Source organism: Alexandromys fortis, unplaced genomic scaffold (genome assembly GCF_014885135.2).
Source record: "Alexandromys fortis isolate MF-2015 unplaced genomic scaffold, M_Fortis_MF-2015_v1.1 scaffold_121, whole genome shotgun sequence".
Taxonomy (NCBI): Eukaryota; Metazoa; Chordata; class Mammalia; order Rodentia; family Cricetidae; genus Alexandromys; species Alexandromys fortis.
The window spans coordinates 4,909,742-4,928,812 of NW_026068037.1; the positions used below are offsets into that span (position 1 = coordinate 4,909,742).

The window sequence follows — 19,071 nt, forward strand, 5'->3', positions numbered from 1 at the left end:
TTTTTTTCTTTTTTTTTTTTTTTTTGGTGGGGGTGTTAAGACAGGGTTTTTCTGTGTAATAGACCTGGCTGTCCTGGAACTCATTCTGTACACCAAGCTAGCCTCAGGCTCAACAGAGATCCACCTACCTCTGCCTCCTGAATGCTAGGGTTAAAGGCATATGCCACCACCTGTGCCTGGTTGCATCTTTCATTCTTAACAATTCTTCATACCATCAAGAAAAAATATACTAGTGACATACCTGATCCAATTTTATACAACATATTTTCCCACCTCCTCCCACCCCTTAGTTTTACTACCTCTGATAACTGGTGTCCCAAATGTTGTGTTGAGTATTTCCATTCCTTTAGGCAATCCTGGTGTTTGATCATGAGATTTTCCCAGTGGTGCCCGTTGATTGCTCAAATATATAGATTCTTTTTTGTCTTTAATTTTCTGTTGAAATGTGGTAATGGGCTGTGGGTTTACCAATGTGCTCACCTAAAGAAATCATATAATTTACAACTATCAAAACAAGTATATGTAAAAATAAAAAGATAACAAAATATGATTAAAGTGATATCTCGTCATCATCATTGGCTTTGCTCACGTTCCTATGAACCGTCAAAATCAGTAATGAAAATTTTAACACACCAGATCTAGAACATTCAGCTAGGACTATAATCTCAGTTCTTGGGGGAACTGAAGCACAAGGGTACCAAGATCCAGGATAGACTAGCTTACAGAAAGAGTTCAAGGCCAGAGGGAGATATGATTCAGTATTAGAGTACTCATGGTACTGTAAGTTCATGCCCTAGATTCAGAAAAAGAAAGAGAGAGAGCGAGAGCGAGAGAGAGAGAGAGAGAGAGAGAGAAGACATAGAGATATAGCTCAACAACATAGCACTTGCCTACAGTCACAAGGCCATGGGTTCTATCCTCAGTACTAAATAAATAAGTAAATAAATAAAATCTTTTAAAGTACTTAAAAAGTCTACAGTAATACTAAAAGGCTTATGTGAGGAGTTCCCAAGTGATTGACTCAAACACTCAAGAACAGCAGACATGACAATCACAGGACACAAACCATATGCATCCCAGATTGGGCTTGATGACACAGTACTGTAATACACTGTAACACTGTAATCCCAGCACATGGGTAGTATAAACAGGAAGATTGAGGCCAGCCTGGACTACAGAGTAAAAAAGAAATGCAAATAACAAAAGATAAAAACAATAGAAAGCACCAGGGTATGGTGACATATGTCTTTAGTTCCAGCACTAGGGAGACAGGGGCACATGGTCCTGAGTTCGAGGCTAGCCTGGTCTACAAAGCTAGTTCCAGGAAATCCAAGGCTACACAGAGAAACCCTGTCTCAAAACAAAACATACAGAAAGATTTAAGAAAATATAACGCAGGACAGGGAGATAGGAAGAGAAAGAAGAGAGAGACGTTGGACACAGTATATTGTCTCAAAAACAAACCAAAAAGGGCCATAGAGATGCAGTCATAAGTAAAGGTGTTGTGGGATATTTATACACCTTGTGAAGATATATTGTTATGACTGGTTTAATAAAGACTGAACATCCAATAGCTAGACAGGAGGGGTGAGACTTCCAGGCAGAGAAAAGAAGTACAAGGAGGAGATAATCAAGCAGAGAGAAGATGCCAATATGGGGAGGGGTTGAGACCAGACATACAGAATGAAAGAAAGGTAAAAAGACATGAGACAAAATGAAGATTAATATAAATGTGTTGGTTTACATTATAAGAGCTAGTGGACAACATAAGTCAAAGCCTAGCTTTCAAAATTAATAATAAGTCTCCGTGTCATTATGTAGACTGGTGACCCCCACAAGAAAGCGTGATACATAAAAGTACTTGTCACAAACACCTGCTAATTTAAGTTTGATCCCCAGGATCCATGTAAAAATGGAAAGAGAGAATCAACTCTATTGTCCTCCCTATATCCATGCCCACACACATATCACACACCTCCAGTGACACACACATAATTATTAATTGATTAACTTTTTAAAGGTAAGGGAGCTTGTTGCCAAGACTGAAGATTAGAGCTTATTCCCCAGAAATCACTTGATGGAAGGAAAAAACTGACTTCCCCAAGTTCTCATCTGACCTCCATGCATGTTCTGCACTCACGCTGTAGCACATGTATACACACACATACACACAAATGTGGGGAAAGGTTTTTAAACAAACAGACAAAAAAATAGATTAATCAGCGTTCAAATAGAAGGTTGGCGATTGGCATCAATAGTAAGTAGTGTATAACCAGCTCACATGTGACCCTGAGTTCCAGCTTTAGACTCACAAAAAATAAATAAATAAAATTTTAAAAAAGGCAGATAACAGATACAGAAAGACAGATGGCTGGCAAATAATAAAGTTAGACAATTATAATCAGATTGCCAGTACCAAATACTTTCTGATCCTGTGTCCTCTCAGGATCTGTATATACTTTCTATTGTGCCTCTAGGCAAGAACAGCCAGTCCTGTTCTCTTAAAGGCTAACATGGTGTGACATTTCTCTTTACTGGGGAAATGGGCGCCACCGCCTCAGACCATCCGAGGAACAGTTAAGTCTATGGTTTAACTGTTTCTTTCACACGTTCTTAGTTGCTGCTGCTTGAAAACCCAGTTCACTGGCCAAGATTAGCGTTTTTAGAGGACAGAATGAGGAAAGAAAATACCCACAGGAATTATAAATTTCACTTATACCTTTATTTGTGCAACTTTCTAACTTCGTAAATTAATAATACAGTGTAAATTAATAAGGAAGAAAAAGAAAAGTTTACCGGTATTGAAATTTTAGATCTTATTCCATGTGTCAAATAAGGTGCAATTTGGGGATCATTTGCTCTGCCATAAAATACTCTTTCTTCTCCAGGAGGTGGATATCTGAAATTGAAATATTTCTTTGCCTCTGGGGGAGTAGTAAGCTGGAAAAGGTAAGACAAGGAAATAAGACCATGAAGCACAAGTTCTAAAACACCAATTCAACTTCTGTGAACATCACCCCCAAATGAGGACATGTTCTTTAAAATCTGTTTACTGATGGAAGTACAGTACTTTAAACATTATAGTTTGAGGGGCAGAAGAGATGGCTCAGTCATGAAAAGCATTGTTGTTCTTACAGAGGACCCAGATTCCATTCCAGCATCCATATGGTGGTTCAAAACTCTGCAACTCCAGTTCCAAAGATCTGGCAATCTATTCTGACCTCTGTAAGCATCAGGCACACGCATGGTACACGGTCATAAATACAGAGAAAACACTCATACACATAAAATAAAAATCAACTTTAAAATACTTTTTAAGATTATAATTTAGGGGGCTGGAGATGGCTGAGTAGTTCTGTTCCCAGCACCCACATCAGGTGCTCAGACATAACCACCTACCATTTCAGCTCCAAATGATTTAATGTCCTTTTCTGGCCTCCATGGTTCCCTGCATATATGTGGCATATATCCACGCAGGTGTGTGTGTGTGTCTGTATCTATGTGTAAGCAGGCAACATCCAGGTTATAGCTCATCTCATTATTCCTACTGATACACATCGTATCCTAGAGTTTCTCTGGTAAACTACAGGAAATGTAAACAGTTTCATTTTCTTGGACAAAATCAACAGGTATCATCAAAATACAATAAAATATAGTGAAGTTCAAAATTGACCGCATTAAATCTGTGCACTGGTTCACGAGAAAGACGGTCCAGTCTCCTGCAGCTCTTACTCAAGGTACAAAGAAAGACTGGGAGATGCTCACCCTGGGAAGTTTTTCCGTCAAACAGGTTGCAACTCTGTATCCAACTGGCTTAACTTTTCCTGCCTTAGAGGGAGAAAACATTGATCATTTTAGGGTTTAAAAGGTATTTTAAAAGAATGGACTTGACATCAAACTTGGCCTGTGCCTCAAATACTACAAAGGATATTTTTTAAATCACAATAAAATAAACAATCAAGTAATTAATAAACAAACAAAAGGCAGAAATTCATCCAGTAATTCTGAGACATCCTGAGGCATTTACTTGCCTCCAACAGGGTTTCTTTTTCTGCTTTGTTTAGGTCTGGGATTGGCTTTGTAGTATAGGTGAGTTTGAATTCCTAACCCTTGCCTACCTCCTCGGTGCTGGGATTGGGATTACAATTGTGTATCATGTCAACAAGGCATTTTGTTTTTTGACAGAGGGTTTCTCTCAAATTCATAGCAATTCTCCTGCCTGAATCTCCTGGGGCTGGGATTACAGGCATTACCATGCTCAGCCACAAACAATCCTAACATTTTTCACTGGTTAATTTTTTCATGTCCAAATCTATGAGTGTATCTGTGTGTTTCCAATACAATGTTTTTTAAGATACAGCTCTTCTTACATAGCCCAAGCTGTCCCTAATTCACAATTCCCCTGCCTCAGCCTCTAGACTTGCACAAAGTCTCACATAAACCCAGAAAAGACATTTTTGATATGTGAAGGCATATTATTTGTAGCTCAGTCCCTAGAGAGAAAAATAAAATCTTACTTGGCTTTGCCCACTTGTTTCTTTCTTTTTTTTTTTTTGGATTATAGATGTTTGTCTTTATAAAGAAGATGGTTATAAATTATTATTTCTTATGGTAAAACAAAGCAAAACAAAACAACAAAAACTTAGCATTGGATTTAAATTGAAAGATATCTTTCTAAAGCAAACAAAAAATATAGATATAACACAGAAATGATCAGATAAAAGGGCAAGATATTGAATCTACTTTAATCCAAGGTAACTATATAACTATTAATCTCAAAATGTTTTGCACACACACATATGCACACACACACATATTGTTTAAATAAAGAAGAACCATGTCAATGGAGGTGGTCACTGATAAAGATCTAGTAAATTTATGTTGTAGCATAGAGGGGGTCCAGAACCAGCATCACTTCATTCTCTGATGTCCTTTTGAAAACTTGATAAATTCCTTATAGGACTGTGAAGTGACGAAGGGACAATAAGAATGATTATGTCTGTGCAAGTCTCCAGGTCAATAATCTCTGTTATTTTAATCGAGGGCAGCTTCCTGCTCCTCCTGGGTTTCTAACATGCTCAGGATGTGGTTGTAACATTGTGTCTGGCACAGTAATAAACCGCAGAGTCCTCAGATGTCAGGCTGCTGAGCTCCATGTAGGCTGTGCTGGAGGATTTGTCTGCAGTCAGTGTGGCCTTGCCCTGGAACTTCTGTGCTGCCCACTTGTTTCTAACTTGGGTTTTATCTAATGAATTCCCGGAAAAACAACACACACACCTTTGTCTTTTATTTCAAAGTGGCTGATATTTTTATATGTACACTGCTCTTTTAAAAATTTAAAGAATTGGAGACTCAGCATGGTGATTCATTCCTGTAATCCCAGCACTTGAGAATCTGAGGCAGGGACATTCTCAAGAGTTCAAGGACAGCCTGAGTTACAGTAGCAAAATCCTGTATATTAATAATTTGTATATTAGTTAACTTCTATTAATATACAAAACTATACCAATTTAATATAAATTATCCATAAATAACTCACAAGTATTCACTCTATTATCCACTATTATTATCCCTTTTTTTTCCCCAAACATACTTTTCACCCCAACCCTCTATCTAGTACAAGTGATAATCAACAACCCCTAAACAATGTTCCCAACCTTAAAGACAAACTTTTTTGGGATAGGGCACGTCATTCTCTTGAATTGTTTCCCGCTGTCATGTCTCTTAATGGAATGATATTTATTTGTTGTAGATTAGATCTATGTGTTCAACTATGTTCATAGCAGCTTTGTTTGTCATAGCCAGAACCTGGAAACAACCTAAATGCCCCTCAACCGAAGAATAGATAAGGAAATTTACACAATGAAGTACTACACAGCAGAAAAAAAATCTTGAATTTTGCAGGAAAATGGATGGAGCTAGAAAACATTATTTTGAGTGAGGTAACCCAGACAGAGAAAGACAATTATCACATGTACTCACTCATAGGTGGTTTTTAAACATAAAGCAAAGAAAACCAGCCTACAAACCACAATCCCAGAGAACTTAGACAGCAATGAGAACACTAAGAGAGACTTACATAGCTCTAATCTACATGGAAAGTAGAAAATAGAAAAAGACAAGATCTCCTGAGTAAATTGAAAGCATGGGGACCTTGTGGGAGGATTGAAGGGGGAGGGGAAAGGCAGGGAGGGGAGCAGAGAAAAATGTAGAGCTCAATAAATATCAATAAAAATGTATTGTTCATTGTGGAAAACTTAAACATCATTCATATAAACATACATTCAATGAAGAATACAATACAGACAAAATAGGCATGGAGAAAGTAAAATTTTTCCCAAAGTCTTCCTTCTGCCCTATACCACATGCCTCCCCCATATGAGACAGAAACTCTGTATGTTCCTTTTAACAACAAGTTTAGATTTAGAAAAGTACAGAGCCATTGTCCAACTCCGAAACCAGCTGAATATATATATATTGTGGTGGGAGCACATTCTGCTCCTTCAGCCAATAGCCTTTAAGATACCAACCCACTTGGGCATAGTCTCTTATCCTGTAAAAGCAGCAGTAAATGTGTGCCCACTCTCTTGCTTCTGGCTCCCGCTTCCACTGCTAAACTCTATTCCTATTCACACAGAGGATTGTTGTCTAGGACAGTAATCTATAAGTTTTCCCCTTAAATAAATAACCCATTTATTATTCATAATTCTGAACTGGTGTGGAATTGTTTTGTGACTTATCATCTGGCACTCAAGCTACTTCAAAAGGATAATGGGCATTGAAGAGGCTCTTTATGGAGTTTTTTTAGGCATTTTGGCAGGAAACTCTCTTGCCTGGACTGCTTCACTGGACATGTGGTACCCACAGAGAAATGACTGCTGAACTTGCCTAAAGGTGAGATGATCCTTCAGGGCTCCTGGTTCATGAAAGAGTCTGCAAGACATTCTTCAGGATACAGAAGAAAATGACTGAACTGTCTTGAAATTTCCTGCTTCATGAATAAGTATGCCAGATACTATGGGCCTGTAGGCTGAAGATGGATGCCCCAACAGTACAGAAAAACTTTGGGTGCCTGTCCAGACAGCAAGATGTCTCTGTCATTTCTAGAGTTTTGGAAGTTGCTTACAATGTACTTTCTGTTTACTTAGGTAATATTATATCCTTCTGGAGTCTTTGATGGGGCTGAAGAATTTATAGTTATAGTTCTCCTTAGTTAAGATAAAAGATAAAGTAGATATAAATATTGTAACTGCAATTCTTATTTGATACCTGTTTTGTTACATGTAATTTTACTATGTTAAAATTAAAACCTTCCTTTTTATTTAAACAGAAAAGGGATATGATGTGGGAATCCCCTCTGTGTACTGTAATTACCACTAATGAATAAAGAAACTGCCTTGACCTGCTGATAGGGCAGAATTTAGGTAGGCAAGGAAGATGGAACTGAACTCTGGGAGGAAGAAAGCAGAGTCAGGAAAGCATCATGGAGCCACCAGAGACAGACACACTGAATCTTTCCCGGTAAGCCACTGCCATGTGGCAACGATATACAGATTAATAGAAATGGGTTAAATTGATGTAACAGCTAGCCAATAAGAAGCTAGAGCTAATGGGACAAGCAGTGATTTAATTAATACAGTTTCTGTGTGGTTATTTCAGGGCTACGCTAGCCAGGAGCCCAGAACAAACAAGTGGGCCCTCTCCAACAGTTCATCATTGAAGGAAGCCAGGACAGGAACTAAAACATGGCAGGAACCAAGAATGGATACAGAAGCCATGGAGGAGTGCTGCTTATTGGCAATCTCCAGCTTTGGGCTCCATTCCAAACCCCACCAAGATGTTCACCTGGACACCTGGCCCCACTCCTCCCATTCCAGGTCCCCACCCTCAGAAAGCTACCAAAGGTGGAATCTTCCCCCCATAGCCATCCAAGAGACAGGCAGATCTCTATGAGTTTGTGCCCAGCCAGGTCTATAAGAGCTAGGACTGCAACAGAGAGAAATCCTGTCTTGAAAAGCAACCAACCCTCCCCCCGAAAATAGTAATACTCTGAACTGGATAGTTTTATGTCGACTTGACAAAAGCTAGAGTCTTCAAAGCAGAGGGAGCTTCAGTTGAGAAAATGCCTCCATAAGACCAGGCTGTCAGCAAGTCTGTAAGGCTTATTCAGTGATGTTTAGAGGAGAGCTCAGCCTAGAGTGGGTGTGCCATCCCTGGACTGGTCACCCTGGGTTCTCTATAAAAGAAGACCGAGCAATCCATGATGAGCAAGTCAGTAAGTAGCACCTCTCCATGGCCTATATCACCCCCTGCCTCCAGGTCCCTGCCCTGACTTCCTTTGCTGGTGAACTGTGATGTTAAAGTATAAGAAAAATAAACCCTGGTCTCCACAACTTGCATTTGGCCATGATGTTTCATCATAGCAATAGAAACCCTAATTAATCCCAGCGAAAACTTCGTTATTTGTCTCTCCAAACACAAACAGGCCTCACCACTGTATCATTTCAGTAAGACATGGCTACCACACATACAAGAGGAAATTCTAGGAAAAACAAACAACAACATGAACTTACACTTGGCCAACAAGGCATTCGGTCAAAGAATTTTCCAGAATATATGGGTCTGATGTGCGCTGGAGCCTCCACTCCAGGTTCCATGGCCGTGGGTTCCTTTTCCTCCTCAGGTTGTTGGGCAAATGGGCACTCAGAAGGTTCTGTTACTAAGCCTATTTGAGGCTCTTCATTCTTGGATTCACCTGGTTCCTGGGTTTGTGGCAACCCAATGTCTACCTCCTGGGAGGGCTTCTCTGCATAGGGGTTCACCACAACACAGCTGGGCTCTTTTTCCAGTTCTTTTCTGGGTTCCAAACCCACAACAGGCTGCTTTTCTGCTATAGCCTCTGTCCTTACAGGTCCACAGGTGACAGGCGTCCTTGTGCTCCCCGCCGCCTGTGGACTTGCATACTCTGTGCCCAAAGGAAAACGAGGCAGAAGACCCTCGTTTTCTGACCCCACTCTTCCTGGTAACACACCCAGAGGTTTTGGTCTCTGGAAAGGGGAGCCCCTGTGGCATCCTAAAGTATCCAACTCCATAGGTGTCCTAGAAAGAGTACGTCTTTCTAATCCTACTCCAAGAGCATGGCAAGGTGGCGATTTTGTTTCTGGTGATGCCATCCTCTCCCTCCACCTTGGATTTTGTCCTAGTCTCATTTCAAGCCCCAGGTCCGTGGAAGATTTTGAATCCCCAAGTGCCCTCTCTATTAAGTCGTCCTTTTTTTCCTGGGTGAGTCCAACCTTCATGATTTCTGGTGTCCTCATCCTTCCCAGAGAACTCATCTTTAACGGGGAAGCTGTATTTGGCTCTAGGGAAGTTTGCAAAGCTTTAGGAGACCCCCACTTTAGGAGTACACATTCTCCCTGTACTGCCTGCCGACTGTGTCTTGCCTGCTGCGTTACACCTCAGGGAAGGTGAGTAGAGTCTGTTTACCTCGTTACCTGGGAAACAAACGGGGCGGGGCTTGGCGAGCAATTTGCGGTAACCCAACCCGCCCAACTCTCATTCATAAAGCCTCACTCCTTTCTTTCCCCAAACCCCGGTTTCTTTTTCTTTCTTTTTTTTTTTTTAGAATAATATTTTAAATTATGTGTATACGTGTGTGTGTGTGTGTGTGTGTGTGTGTGTGTGTGTGTGTGTAGATGTCCTGAAAACAGATGCGTTGGGGACTCAGACACTGAAGTTACAAGGAAGTGCAAGAGCTAAGAGCCGACCAAACTCTCCGCAAAAGGAGAAAGATTTTAACCGCTGAGCCATCTCCCTAATACCAGTCTGTGTCCACGCCGAATCCCCAACACCTCGCCCACACACCTCCGGGTTTCTTTTTACTATAGAAGGCCAAAAAAAAAAACTTGAGGTGATGTGCTTTTGAATACTAAACGTAATGTTTGTGGCGTTCACTTCAGTTTCCCAAGTTATACAGTCCTGTTAGGATGGTTTTAATAGACTGAGCCAGGTATGGTGGTGAATAACTGCAATCGCAAAACTCAGGAGGCTGAAGCAGAGGGGTAGTTGTGAGTTCAAGATCAGGTTGGAGTAAAAGAAACAGGGAAAGAGAAGTGAGAAACAGACAGAGAAATAGATTCAGTTCTGAAGGCTATTGGCCTCTTCACTGGTGATCTGGGATCAAATACTTTGTGGCAACAGCTTCTTTTAGGTGTTCCCTTGCTCACAATTATCTCCAGTGCTTAGAGTTATCTTAGTGTTAAAGAATCAGGAATGGGCACTGCCAATTCACATGCCTTTAATCTCAACACTCAGAAGGAAGAGGCCAGAGGATCTCTGTGAGTTAGTTCCAAGCCAACCTGCTCTACAAAAGAGGTCCAGGCCAGCAAGGCTACTTGTCTACTGAGTGAGACTCTGTCTCATAACCACGATGCCTACAAAATAAATTTTTTTTAAATCACACACACACTCATTCTCCCTATTGTTGACACTGCAGCCAGACAGCCTCTCCTCTACTTAGCTCTATCTGCAGCGCTAAAGAAGGGCTGTAAGGCCAGGGAGACAGCTCACCACATAAGAGCACCTTCTACCAAATCTGACACCCTGAGTTCTACTTGCAGGACCCACACACTGACTCCCTAGAGTTGCTCTCCACATGTGCTCCATGGCAACCTCTCTCACTCCAAAATAAATTAAAATGTAATAAAAAATTTTAGAAACTATTTTAAATTCTAGAAAGTTACATTTCACAGTAGGATTATACAATTATCTTCTTCTTATAGGAACATTTCAAAGTCCTTAGACAACTAGGCTTCAAATTATATTAAGTGTCTCTGTTAAAGTTTGAAGGCCAGGCATAGTGGCACAAGACTGTAACTTCAGCACTCAGAAGAGAGTAGCTGCACATGCAAGGCCAGCTTAACCTGCATAGGAAGACCCTATCTCCACCAAAACAGTTGAGCTGTAACACAGTAACACATACTGTATTTTATAACATGACAGCTCAATTTTACTGCTTTTAAAGGTGGGATAGTCCACTAATTGGAATTGCATATTTTTTTCCTTAGAGATGAGATATACTGTAATCTAAGCAGGCCTCTATCTTAAAATTCTGTATCAGCTTCTGAGGACTAAGTTTATACTTACATATTGTCAGAACTTCTATCAGTTTCTTTTCTCCTGGAGAAGGGGTTAGAACCAGGGACTCACACATGCAAGGAAAGTGCTCAATCACTACGTTATACCCCAGCCTTTTTACATTTTGAGACACGCTCTATCTAAGTTGCTTAAGGTGGCTCTGAATTCTTTCTGTAGGCATGTTGGCCTTGAATTTGTAATCCTGCTTCTTCAGCTTCTATAGTAACTAAGATTATATATAAAACTGCAAGATTTTTGTTTACTTGTGAGTACATACATAGAAGAGAGTGTTGGATTCCTCCAAAGCTGGAGTCACAGGGAGTTGTGAGCTACTGATTTGGGAGCGTGGATGTGCTGCAAGAGCTCTATGAAGTTTAACCACTGAACCATCGCTCTATCTCCACACACACACACACACTGCCCTTTTGTTTTGGGTTTTTTGTTTTTTTCAAGACAGGGTTTCTCTGTGTAACCCTGACAGTCCTGAAACTTGCTCTATAAACAGATTGACATCAAACTCAGAGATCTGCCTGCCTCGCACCTCCCCCCCCCCCCCACCCCCCCCCCCCCCCCAGGTACTAGGATTAAAGGCGTACTCCACTATCTCCCAGCCAGGATAAAATTTACATGGAAGAAATTGTCAGGATGATACTTATTTCTCTGCATGTTAAACCCAACATGCCAAATGAATTAAATTTCAAAAGAAATTAAAAGACTGTTAACTGAATGAACAAAGAAGGAAGAAGACAGAATACCAACTGCAGCTTCCTTTCCCCTCTACCCACAGCTCCTGTGGATTCCACACACCTTCCCCTCCTAATCTCCCTCTTCCTTGCTGCTCTCACTCCAGCAGGCAGACCACTCCTGCCAGGAAAACAGGTAGTCTGTCTGTAGATCTTCCCCTCTCCTTCTGCTCCTTTAGAGTCAACCCCCAGTCTCATCCCCATCTCTATAGCACACCCTACTCACTGTCTTCCCATTCCAAGCAGACACAATAAGCAGATCCTGACTTTGCTCTCCTCCCCACTGCAATCCCCTTCAGACCCCTTGCCTAACCGCATTCCTAAGTGTCAACTATCAATACCCAGAAACACATTTTATCTGCAACCTCCAGTGGCCACAACTATCAGGTCAACTATTATTTCCTATCAAGCACACGGCCATCATACTCTCCAAAAATCCAGACAAGAAACAGAAACCAAGGAACAAAACACCTAACCAACAGAGACAAATCTAGAAATCATCACCTAGACCTATAGTCATCCCTATCCCCGATGCCTAAAAGTCAGTGTAAAAACCATCATTAATGGCCAGGACACCATGTCTCCGCTAGAACTGAGCTATCCTAGCACAGCAGGCCCTGAATGCTCCAACAAAACACAAGAAAAAGACCTTAAAACTGCCTGTATAAAGATGATAGCGGTCCTTAAAGAAGAAACTAATAAATCTCTTAAAGAAATCCAGGAAAACACAAACAGTGGAAGGGAATATATAAAACTGATTAAGACCTGACCTGAAAATGGAATAGAATCAGTAAAGAAAACCAAAACTGAGGGAATTCTGGAAATAAAAAGTTAGGAGTTTTTACAGGAATTGCAGAGGCAAGCTTTACTAACAAAATACAAAAGATGGAAGAAAGAATCTCAAGCATTGATGATACAATAGAAGAAATGGTCAAATACATTGATCATAGAAGATTTTAAATCTAAAAAAAGTCCTGACACAAAACATCCAGAAAATCTGGGATTCTAGAAAAACATAGGAATAGAAGAAGGATAAGAATTGCAGCTCAAAGTCCAAGAATTTTTTTTATTTTCAATGGCTAAAGAAGCTCCATTTTATGTTAGGCATCCATCTTGGTACCCACTGGCTGTTTGTCTCTGACTCCAGTCCCTGGAAGGTGAGTTCCCAGTAACCGGAACCCAGTGACCTCCATCCAGAAATCTATCTACTTGTTACAATATGGCTTCTGTAACTTGCTTACACAGATACCCAAAGATTGTTTTGAGTTGCCTTAATCACTTAACTTGGCGGAACACAGCCAGTTTTACTTACTCATAAAGATAGTGAAGGTCTTTGTGTGTTTTTTTCCTTTTAAAAGTCTTTCCCCATATCCCTTCTACACAGCAATTTCGAATTTGACTCAAAGATTGTTCATCTTGCTAGAAAAAAATCTACAAATTTTTAATTACAATTGGATTGAGTCTACAGTATTTTCCCAGGGGTTATAAATTCTGTTACATTTGGAGGCCCCAGTGAGATCCCTGGGAAATCCCAAACTCAGGGCCAGAGGTCTGAGCTAGGCCCCAGAGGAAGCATGTCCAAGGTGGACTTGACATACCCTGGGGATCTCAGACTGCAACTGGCCCAAAGTTACAAATTGAAAAGAATTGCTGCCCAATGTACTACTGAAGTACTACCGAAGCTTGGGCAATTGGTGAGTTGTTCTATTCTGTTTGGAGTCTGACATTTGAAGAGACAGAAGGCAAGCTCTGACAACATTGTAGACCCAGTCTCTGGGGCAGACTGTCCTTCTTGTTTGGGTGTATGAGTGAAAGAGATCACCATATCTGAGTTCATCTGTTTATTTGTTTGTTTCCAAATGCGTTGTTGTACTGTGTTTTTCTGTTGTTCTCTGTTGTCTGTTCGTTATAGGACTCAACACAACCAAACTTTCTGTGAGCTCCATGAAACATTTTCAGGATTTCTGTAAGGTAGACTGTTCCTGGCTACCTCTACACTAGCCCCACTGAAGTTTACACTGTCTTTTCCCTCACAGGAAGCTGCTACTTAAGTTGCATGGCTACATCAGGAACTTCTCTATGCCCTCCTGTTTGAGACACTTTGCCTTCACTCTGTGTCTGAAGGATGTCTTTTTCCAGGTTGTCCTGTCTCCCATCTGGCTCCTATCTCCATCCATGGAAGTCTGGCTGAGGCTACTCCCTAACTGCTGGGCTGGGGTGATATGGGTGTCCGGTCTACAACTCTCTGTGCTGCTGCAGGTGGCTTGCATCCAGAATTTCTTATCTCTAAGCCTTCTTTGTACTCTGCTTCCTCTGTCTCTCCCTCTGTAACTGGATTCAGTTTTGTAGGGTATGTTTAATATTAAAATATTGTTTTATGGTGTTCTATATTATTTAAAAACTGACTCAGAAGTTGGAATGTGGCCTCCCTCTTCCAACCAACCTAAGAATAATAAGAATAGAGGAAGGAGAAGGATCAGCTCAAAGGCCCAGAAAATACTTTCAATAAAATCATGGAAAAAAATTTACCTAATGTAAAGAAGGAGATGCCTATCAAGGTACAAAAAGCATACAGAACACCAAATAGATTGGATGAAAAGAAAATCCACTTGGCACATAATAATCAAGACACTAAGCATACAGAACAGAGAAAGAATATCGAAAGCTGCTAGGGAAAGAGTAACACATGAAGGCAGACCTATCAGAATTACACCCAACTTCTCAATGCAGACTCTAAAAACCAGAAGGGCCTGGATAGATGTGTTGTTGACTCTAAGAGACCACAGATGCCTGCCCAGACTACTATACCCAGAAAAACTTTCAGTCACCATAAATGGATAAAATAGGATATTCCATGATATCTGGGCAGTGGTGGCAAATTCCTTCAATCCCAGCACTTAGGAGGCAGAAGCAGGCAGATTCCTATTAATTCAAACTCAGCCTGGTCTACAGAATGAGTTCCATGACAGCCAAAGATATACAGGGAAAGTCTGACTTGAAAATAAACAAAAAAAAAAGAAAGAAACAATATCTATATACAAACCCAACCCTACAGAATGTCTAGAAGGAAAACTCCAAATTAAAAAGGTTAACTATACCCATTAAAACATGGGAAATACATAATCTCAGACCAGCAAAATCGAAAGAATGGAAACACATACATAAACCAACAACAACAACAACAAAGACAAAATAACAGAAATTAATAATCATTGATCATTGATATCTCTCAATACCAAGAGTCTCAATACCTTAATAAAAAGACATAGACTAACAGAAAGGACTGCAAAAACAGGCTCCACCATTCTGCTACATCTAAGAAATACACCTCAATATTAAGGATAAAATTACCTCAGAGTAAAGAGTTGCAAAAACATATTCCAAACAAATGTACCTAAGAAACAAGATGATGTGGCCATTTTAATATTTAATGAAATGGACTTCAAACCAAAACTAATAGAAAGAGAAGAGGACCCTGCATACTCATCAAAGGAAAAATCCAAGAAGATGACATTTCAGTTCTTAACATTTATGCCCCAACACAAAGCCATCCATATCTGTAAAAGAAGCACTACTACTGGGTACAGTGGTGCACACCTTTAGTCTCAGCCCTTGGGAGGAAGAGGAAGAAGAAGAGGGTCTCTGTAAATTTGAAGCCAGCTTGTTCTATATAGTGAATTCCAGGATAGGCAGAGCTATGTAGAGAGACTCGGTCAAAACAAACAGAGAGAGAGAGAACTACTACAGCTTAAATAACATATTGACATACTAAAAGTGGTAGACTTTAACTCCCCCCCCCCTCTCACCAATGGACAGGTCACCTAGACAGAAACTAAACAGAGAAATACTGGTGCTAACAGATGCTAAAAACCAAATGGACCTAATAGATACTTATAGAACATTTCACCCAAACACAAAATAATATACCTTCTTCTCTGCACCTCACGTAACTTTTTTTTCAAAATTGACCACATACATAAAGTAAATCTCAACAGACACAAGAAAACTGAAATAACTCCATTATCCTGTCACTCCATCACAGATTAGAGCTGGGTATCAACAACAGAAAGCTTACAAATTCATGGAAACTGAACAGCTTTCTACTGAATGAAAAATGAGTCAAGATGGAAACAAAGAAAGAAATTAAAGACTTTCTATAATTCGATAAAAATTAATACACAATATATCCAAACTTATGGTGCTAAGAGGACACTAAGTTCCTCCATTTAAAGAAAAAAAAACTGAAGAAAAATCTCACACTAGTGACTTAACAGTGCACCTGAAAGCTCTAGAACAAAAAGAAATAATCACACCCAAGAGGAGCAGACCACAGAAAATGATCAAACTCAGGACGGAAATCAATAAAATAGAAACAAACAGAAAAATACAAAGAGTCAATGAAACAAAGAGTTGGTCCTTTGAGAAAAATCAACAAGATAGACAAATTCTTATCCAAACTAACTAAAAGATGGAGAATACCCAAATTAACAAAATCAGAAATGAAAAGGTGAACATAACAACAGACACTGAAGAAATCCAGAGAATCATAAGGACATATTTTAAAAACATGTATCAAATTGGAAAAATCTAAAAGAAATAATTAATTTTCTTGATAGGTCTCACTTACCAAAGATAAATCAAGATCAGATATGCAATTTAAACACCAATCTATATGCAGTCTATAACACCCAGTAAAACAGAAGTAGAAATTAAGATATTAAAAGTCTCCCCCCACAAAAAAAAAAAAAAAAACCCTGGGCACCTTAGTTTTAGAAGAGAATTTTACCAGCTTGTTAAAAAAAAAAAGTTAACACCAATACTCTTCAGATTATCCCACAGAACAGAAACCAAAGGAATATTGCCCAATCCATTTTATAAGGCTATGGTTACCCTGATACCCAACCCACATAAAAACACAAAGAAAGAGAATTGGAAATCAACTTCCCTTATGAATATAAGTGCAAAACTTCCCAATAAAATACTTACAAACCAAACTCACAAACACATCAAAAATTGCATCCATTATGATCAAATAGGTCTCATCCTAGAGATGCAGGGAAGGTTCAATATATGAAAATCAGTAAATATAATCCACTGTATAAACAAACTAAAAGAAGAAATCACACAATCATCTCATTAGATGCAGAAGAGGCCTTTAGCAAAATCCAACACCCCTCATGATAAAAGTCCTAGAGAGATTAGGGATACAAGGGATATACCTCAACATAATAAAGGCAATTTACAGCAAACCTCCAGCCAACATCAAATTAAATGGAGAAAACCTCAAAGCGATTTCTAAAATCATAAATAAGACATGGGCCAGGTGGTGACAGTGTACACCTTTAATCTAAGCACTTGGGAGGCAGAAACAGGTGGATCTCTGTGAGTTTGTCGCCAGCCAGATCTACAAAGCAAGTTCCAGGACAGGCACCTAAGCTACACAGAGAAACCCTGTCTCAAAAAAACAAAAATAAATAAATAAATAAAATAAGAAAGACATGGTTATCCACTATCTCCATATCTATTTAATATAGTACATGAAGGTTTTTTTTTGTTTTTTTGTTTTTTGGTTTTTTTTTTTTTGGTTTTTCGAGACAGGGTTTCTCTGTGGCTTTGGAGCCTGTCCTGGAACTAGCTCTGTAGACAGGCTGGTCTCAATTCACAGAGATCCAGAGATCCGCCTGCCTCTGCCTCCCTAGTGCTGGGATTAAAGGCGTGAGCCACCATCGTCTGGCAGTACATGAAGTTTTAACTAGAGCAATAAGACAACTGAAGGAGATCAAGGGGATACAACTTGAAAGGAAGAAGTCAAAGTATCTTTATTTGCAAATGATATGACAGTATACTTAAGTGACCCAAGGAACAGCTGATAAGCACTTTCAGAATAATAGTTGGACACAAAAATCAACAAATCTAAATCAAATTCAGTAGCCATCCATATACAAATGAACTGAGAAAGAAATCAGAGACACACCTTTCCCACTAGACTCAAATAATAGTTTAAGAGATCCTTCTGTTTATGTGTTGCTTTCATTGGTTAATAAAGGAACTACTTTGGGCCGATAGCAGAGCTGTAGGGGAAGAGAGCTAGATGGGGAAAACTAAACAGAATGCTGGGAGAGGGAAGGCAAATGGATGGATCTAGAAAAAAAATCCTGAGTGAATTAACTGAGACCCAGAACGATAAATATGGCATGTAATTGCTTGTATGTGGATATTAGCCATTAAATAATAATAATCAACCTACAATCCATAGACCCAGAGAGGTTGGCTATAGTGGAAGGGACTAAGGGGTCACATGGATCTCCATGGGAGAGGGGACAAATAGATTAATGTTAGATTGGTATGGTGGGCAGGGGAGATAGGAACGGGAGCATCAACTAGAGAGCACAAGGGGAGACAGGGTTGAAGAAGAGACTACAAAGACAAACAGTTGGAAGGGAGGGGGATTTGAGGGATGGTACGGAAACCTAGTACAGTGAAAACTTCCTCCAAATATATGAAGGCAATCCTAATGAGGTCTCCTGTAATGGGGATATGGAGTCTCAACTGGCCCTCTCTTGTCACAAAATTCAGCTTCTAGTACCAGAACTGAGCTTCAGTCAATTGAGTTGGCCAAGTAAGTCCCATGGAAATCCCCAAACAACCAGACTGTTGCCAAATCAATGGGTTGCTTTCTGCAAACTGACAGTGGAGCAACCTTGGTGAGGATAATTATACCCACACTACCCACTGAACATGGAGAAGTTGAGCTAGTGCCTACAAGGACTCTTCGCCCCCATAATCTAGTGTCTTTAGCATAGGCGTGTATTCTGAAGGCTACCAAAAGAGAAATGTGGACACCAACCCTGCCACAAAACCTTTGACCAACCTGCAACACATGGAAAGACAATGGTGGCCAGCAGTTACTGACCTGCTTTTCCAGCTCTGGCCTGACAGCCATTCTGTGTCCGCAGACAACAGCTCTGGTGCTGCCGCTAAAGGTAGCTTTAACTAAATCTCTATTCTTCTACTTATAAATAACATCCAAGATTCGAAGGCTGTGGTGAAATCCTGCTGCCTCAGAGAGACTGATTCGCAACTAGCTAACCTTCTCTCCTTGCAAGCATCTTTGAAAGATTCATGTTTCCATTCCACCAAATCAGAAAAGTCTGCACCACTCCAAATCCATCCCTATTACTTCCTGTCTGTC

At 40.1% G+C, this 19,071-nt stretch overlaps 1 protein-coding gene across 1 annotated transcript in view; it reads right to left on the reverse strand.

The window, feature by feature from the left end:
- Positions 1-9,810, reverse strand: part of Efhb (EF-hand domain family member B) — a 71,933-nt gene extending 62,123 nt beyond the window's left edge. Inside the window, exons 1-5 of the mRNA XM_050165108.1 lie at positions 9,741-9,810; positions 8,574-9,457; positions 3,766-3,828; positions 2,797-2,940; positions 300-480 (exon numbers count right to left, since the gene is read on the reverse strand). Of these exons, the coding sequence (XP_050021065.1) occupies positions 300-480; positions 2,797-2,940; positions 3,766-3,828; positions 8,574-9,457; positions 9,741-9,810 (1,342 nt within the window). The remainder of the gene's footprint in view (positions 1-299; positions 481-2,796; positions 2,941-3,765; positions 3,829-8,573; positions 9,458-9,740) is intronic.
- Between the last annotated feature and the right edge of the window lie 9,261 nt (positions 9,811-19,071).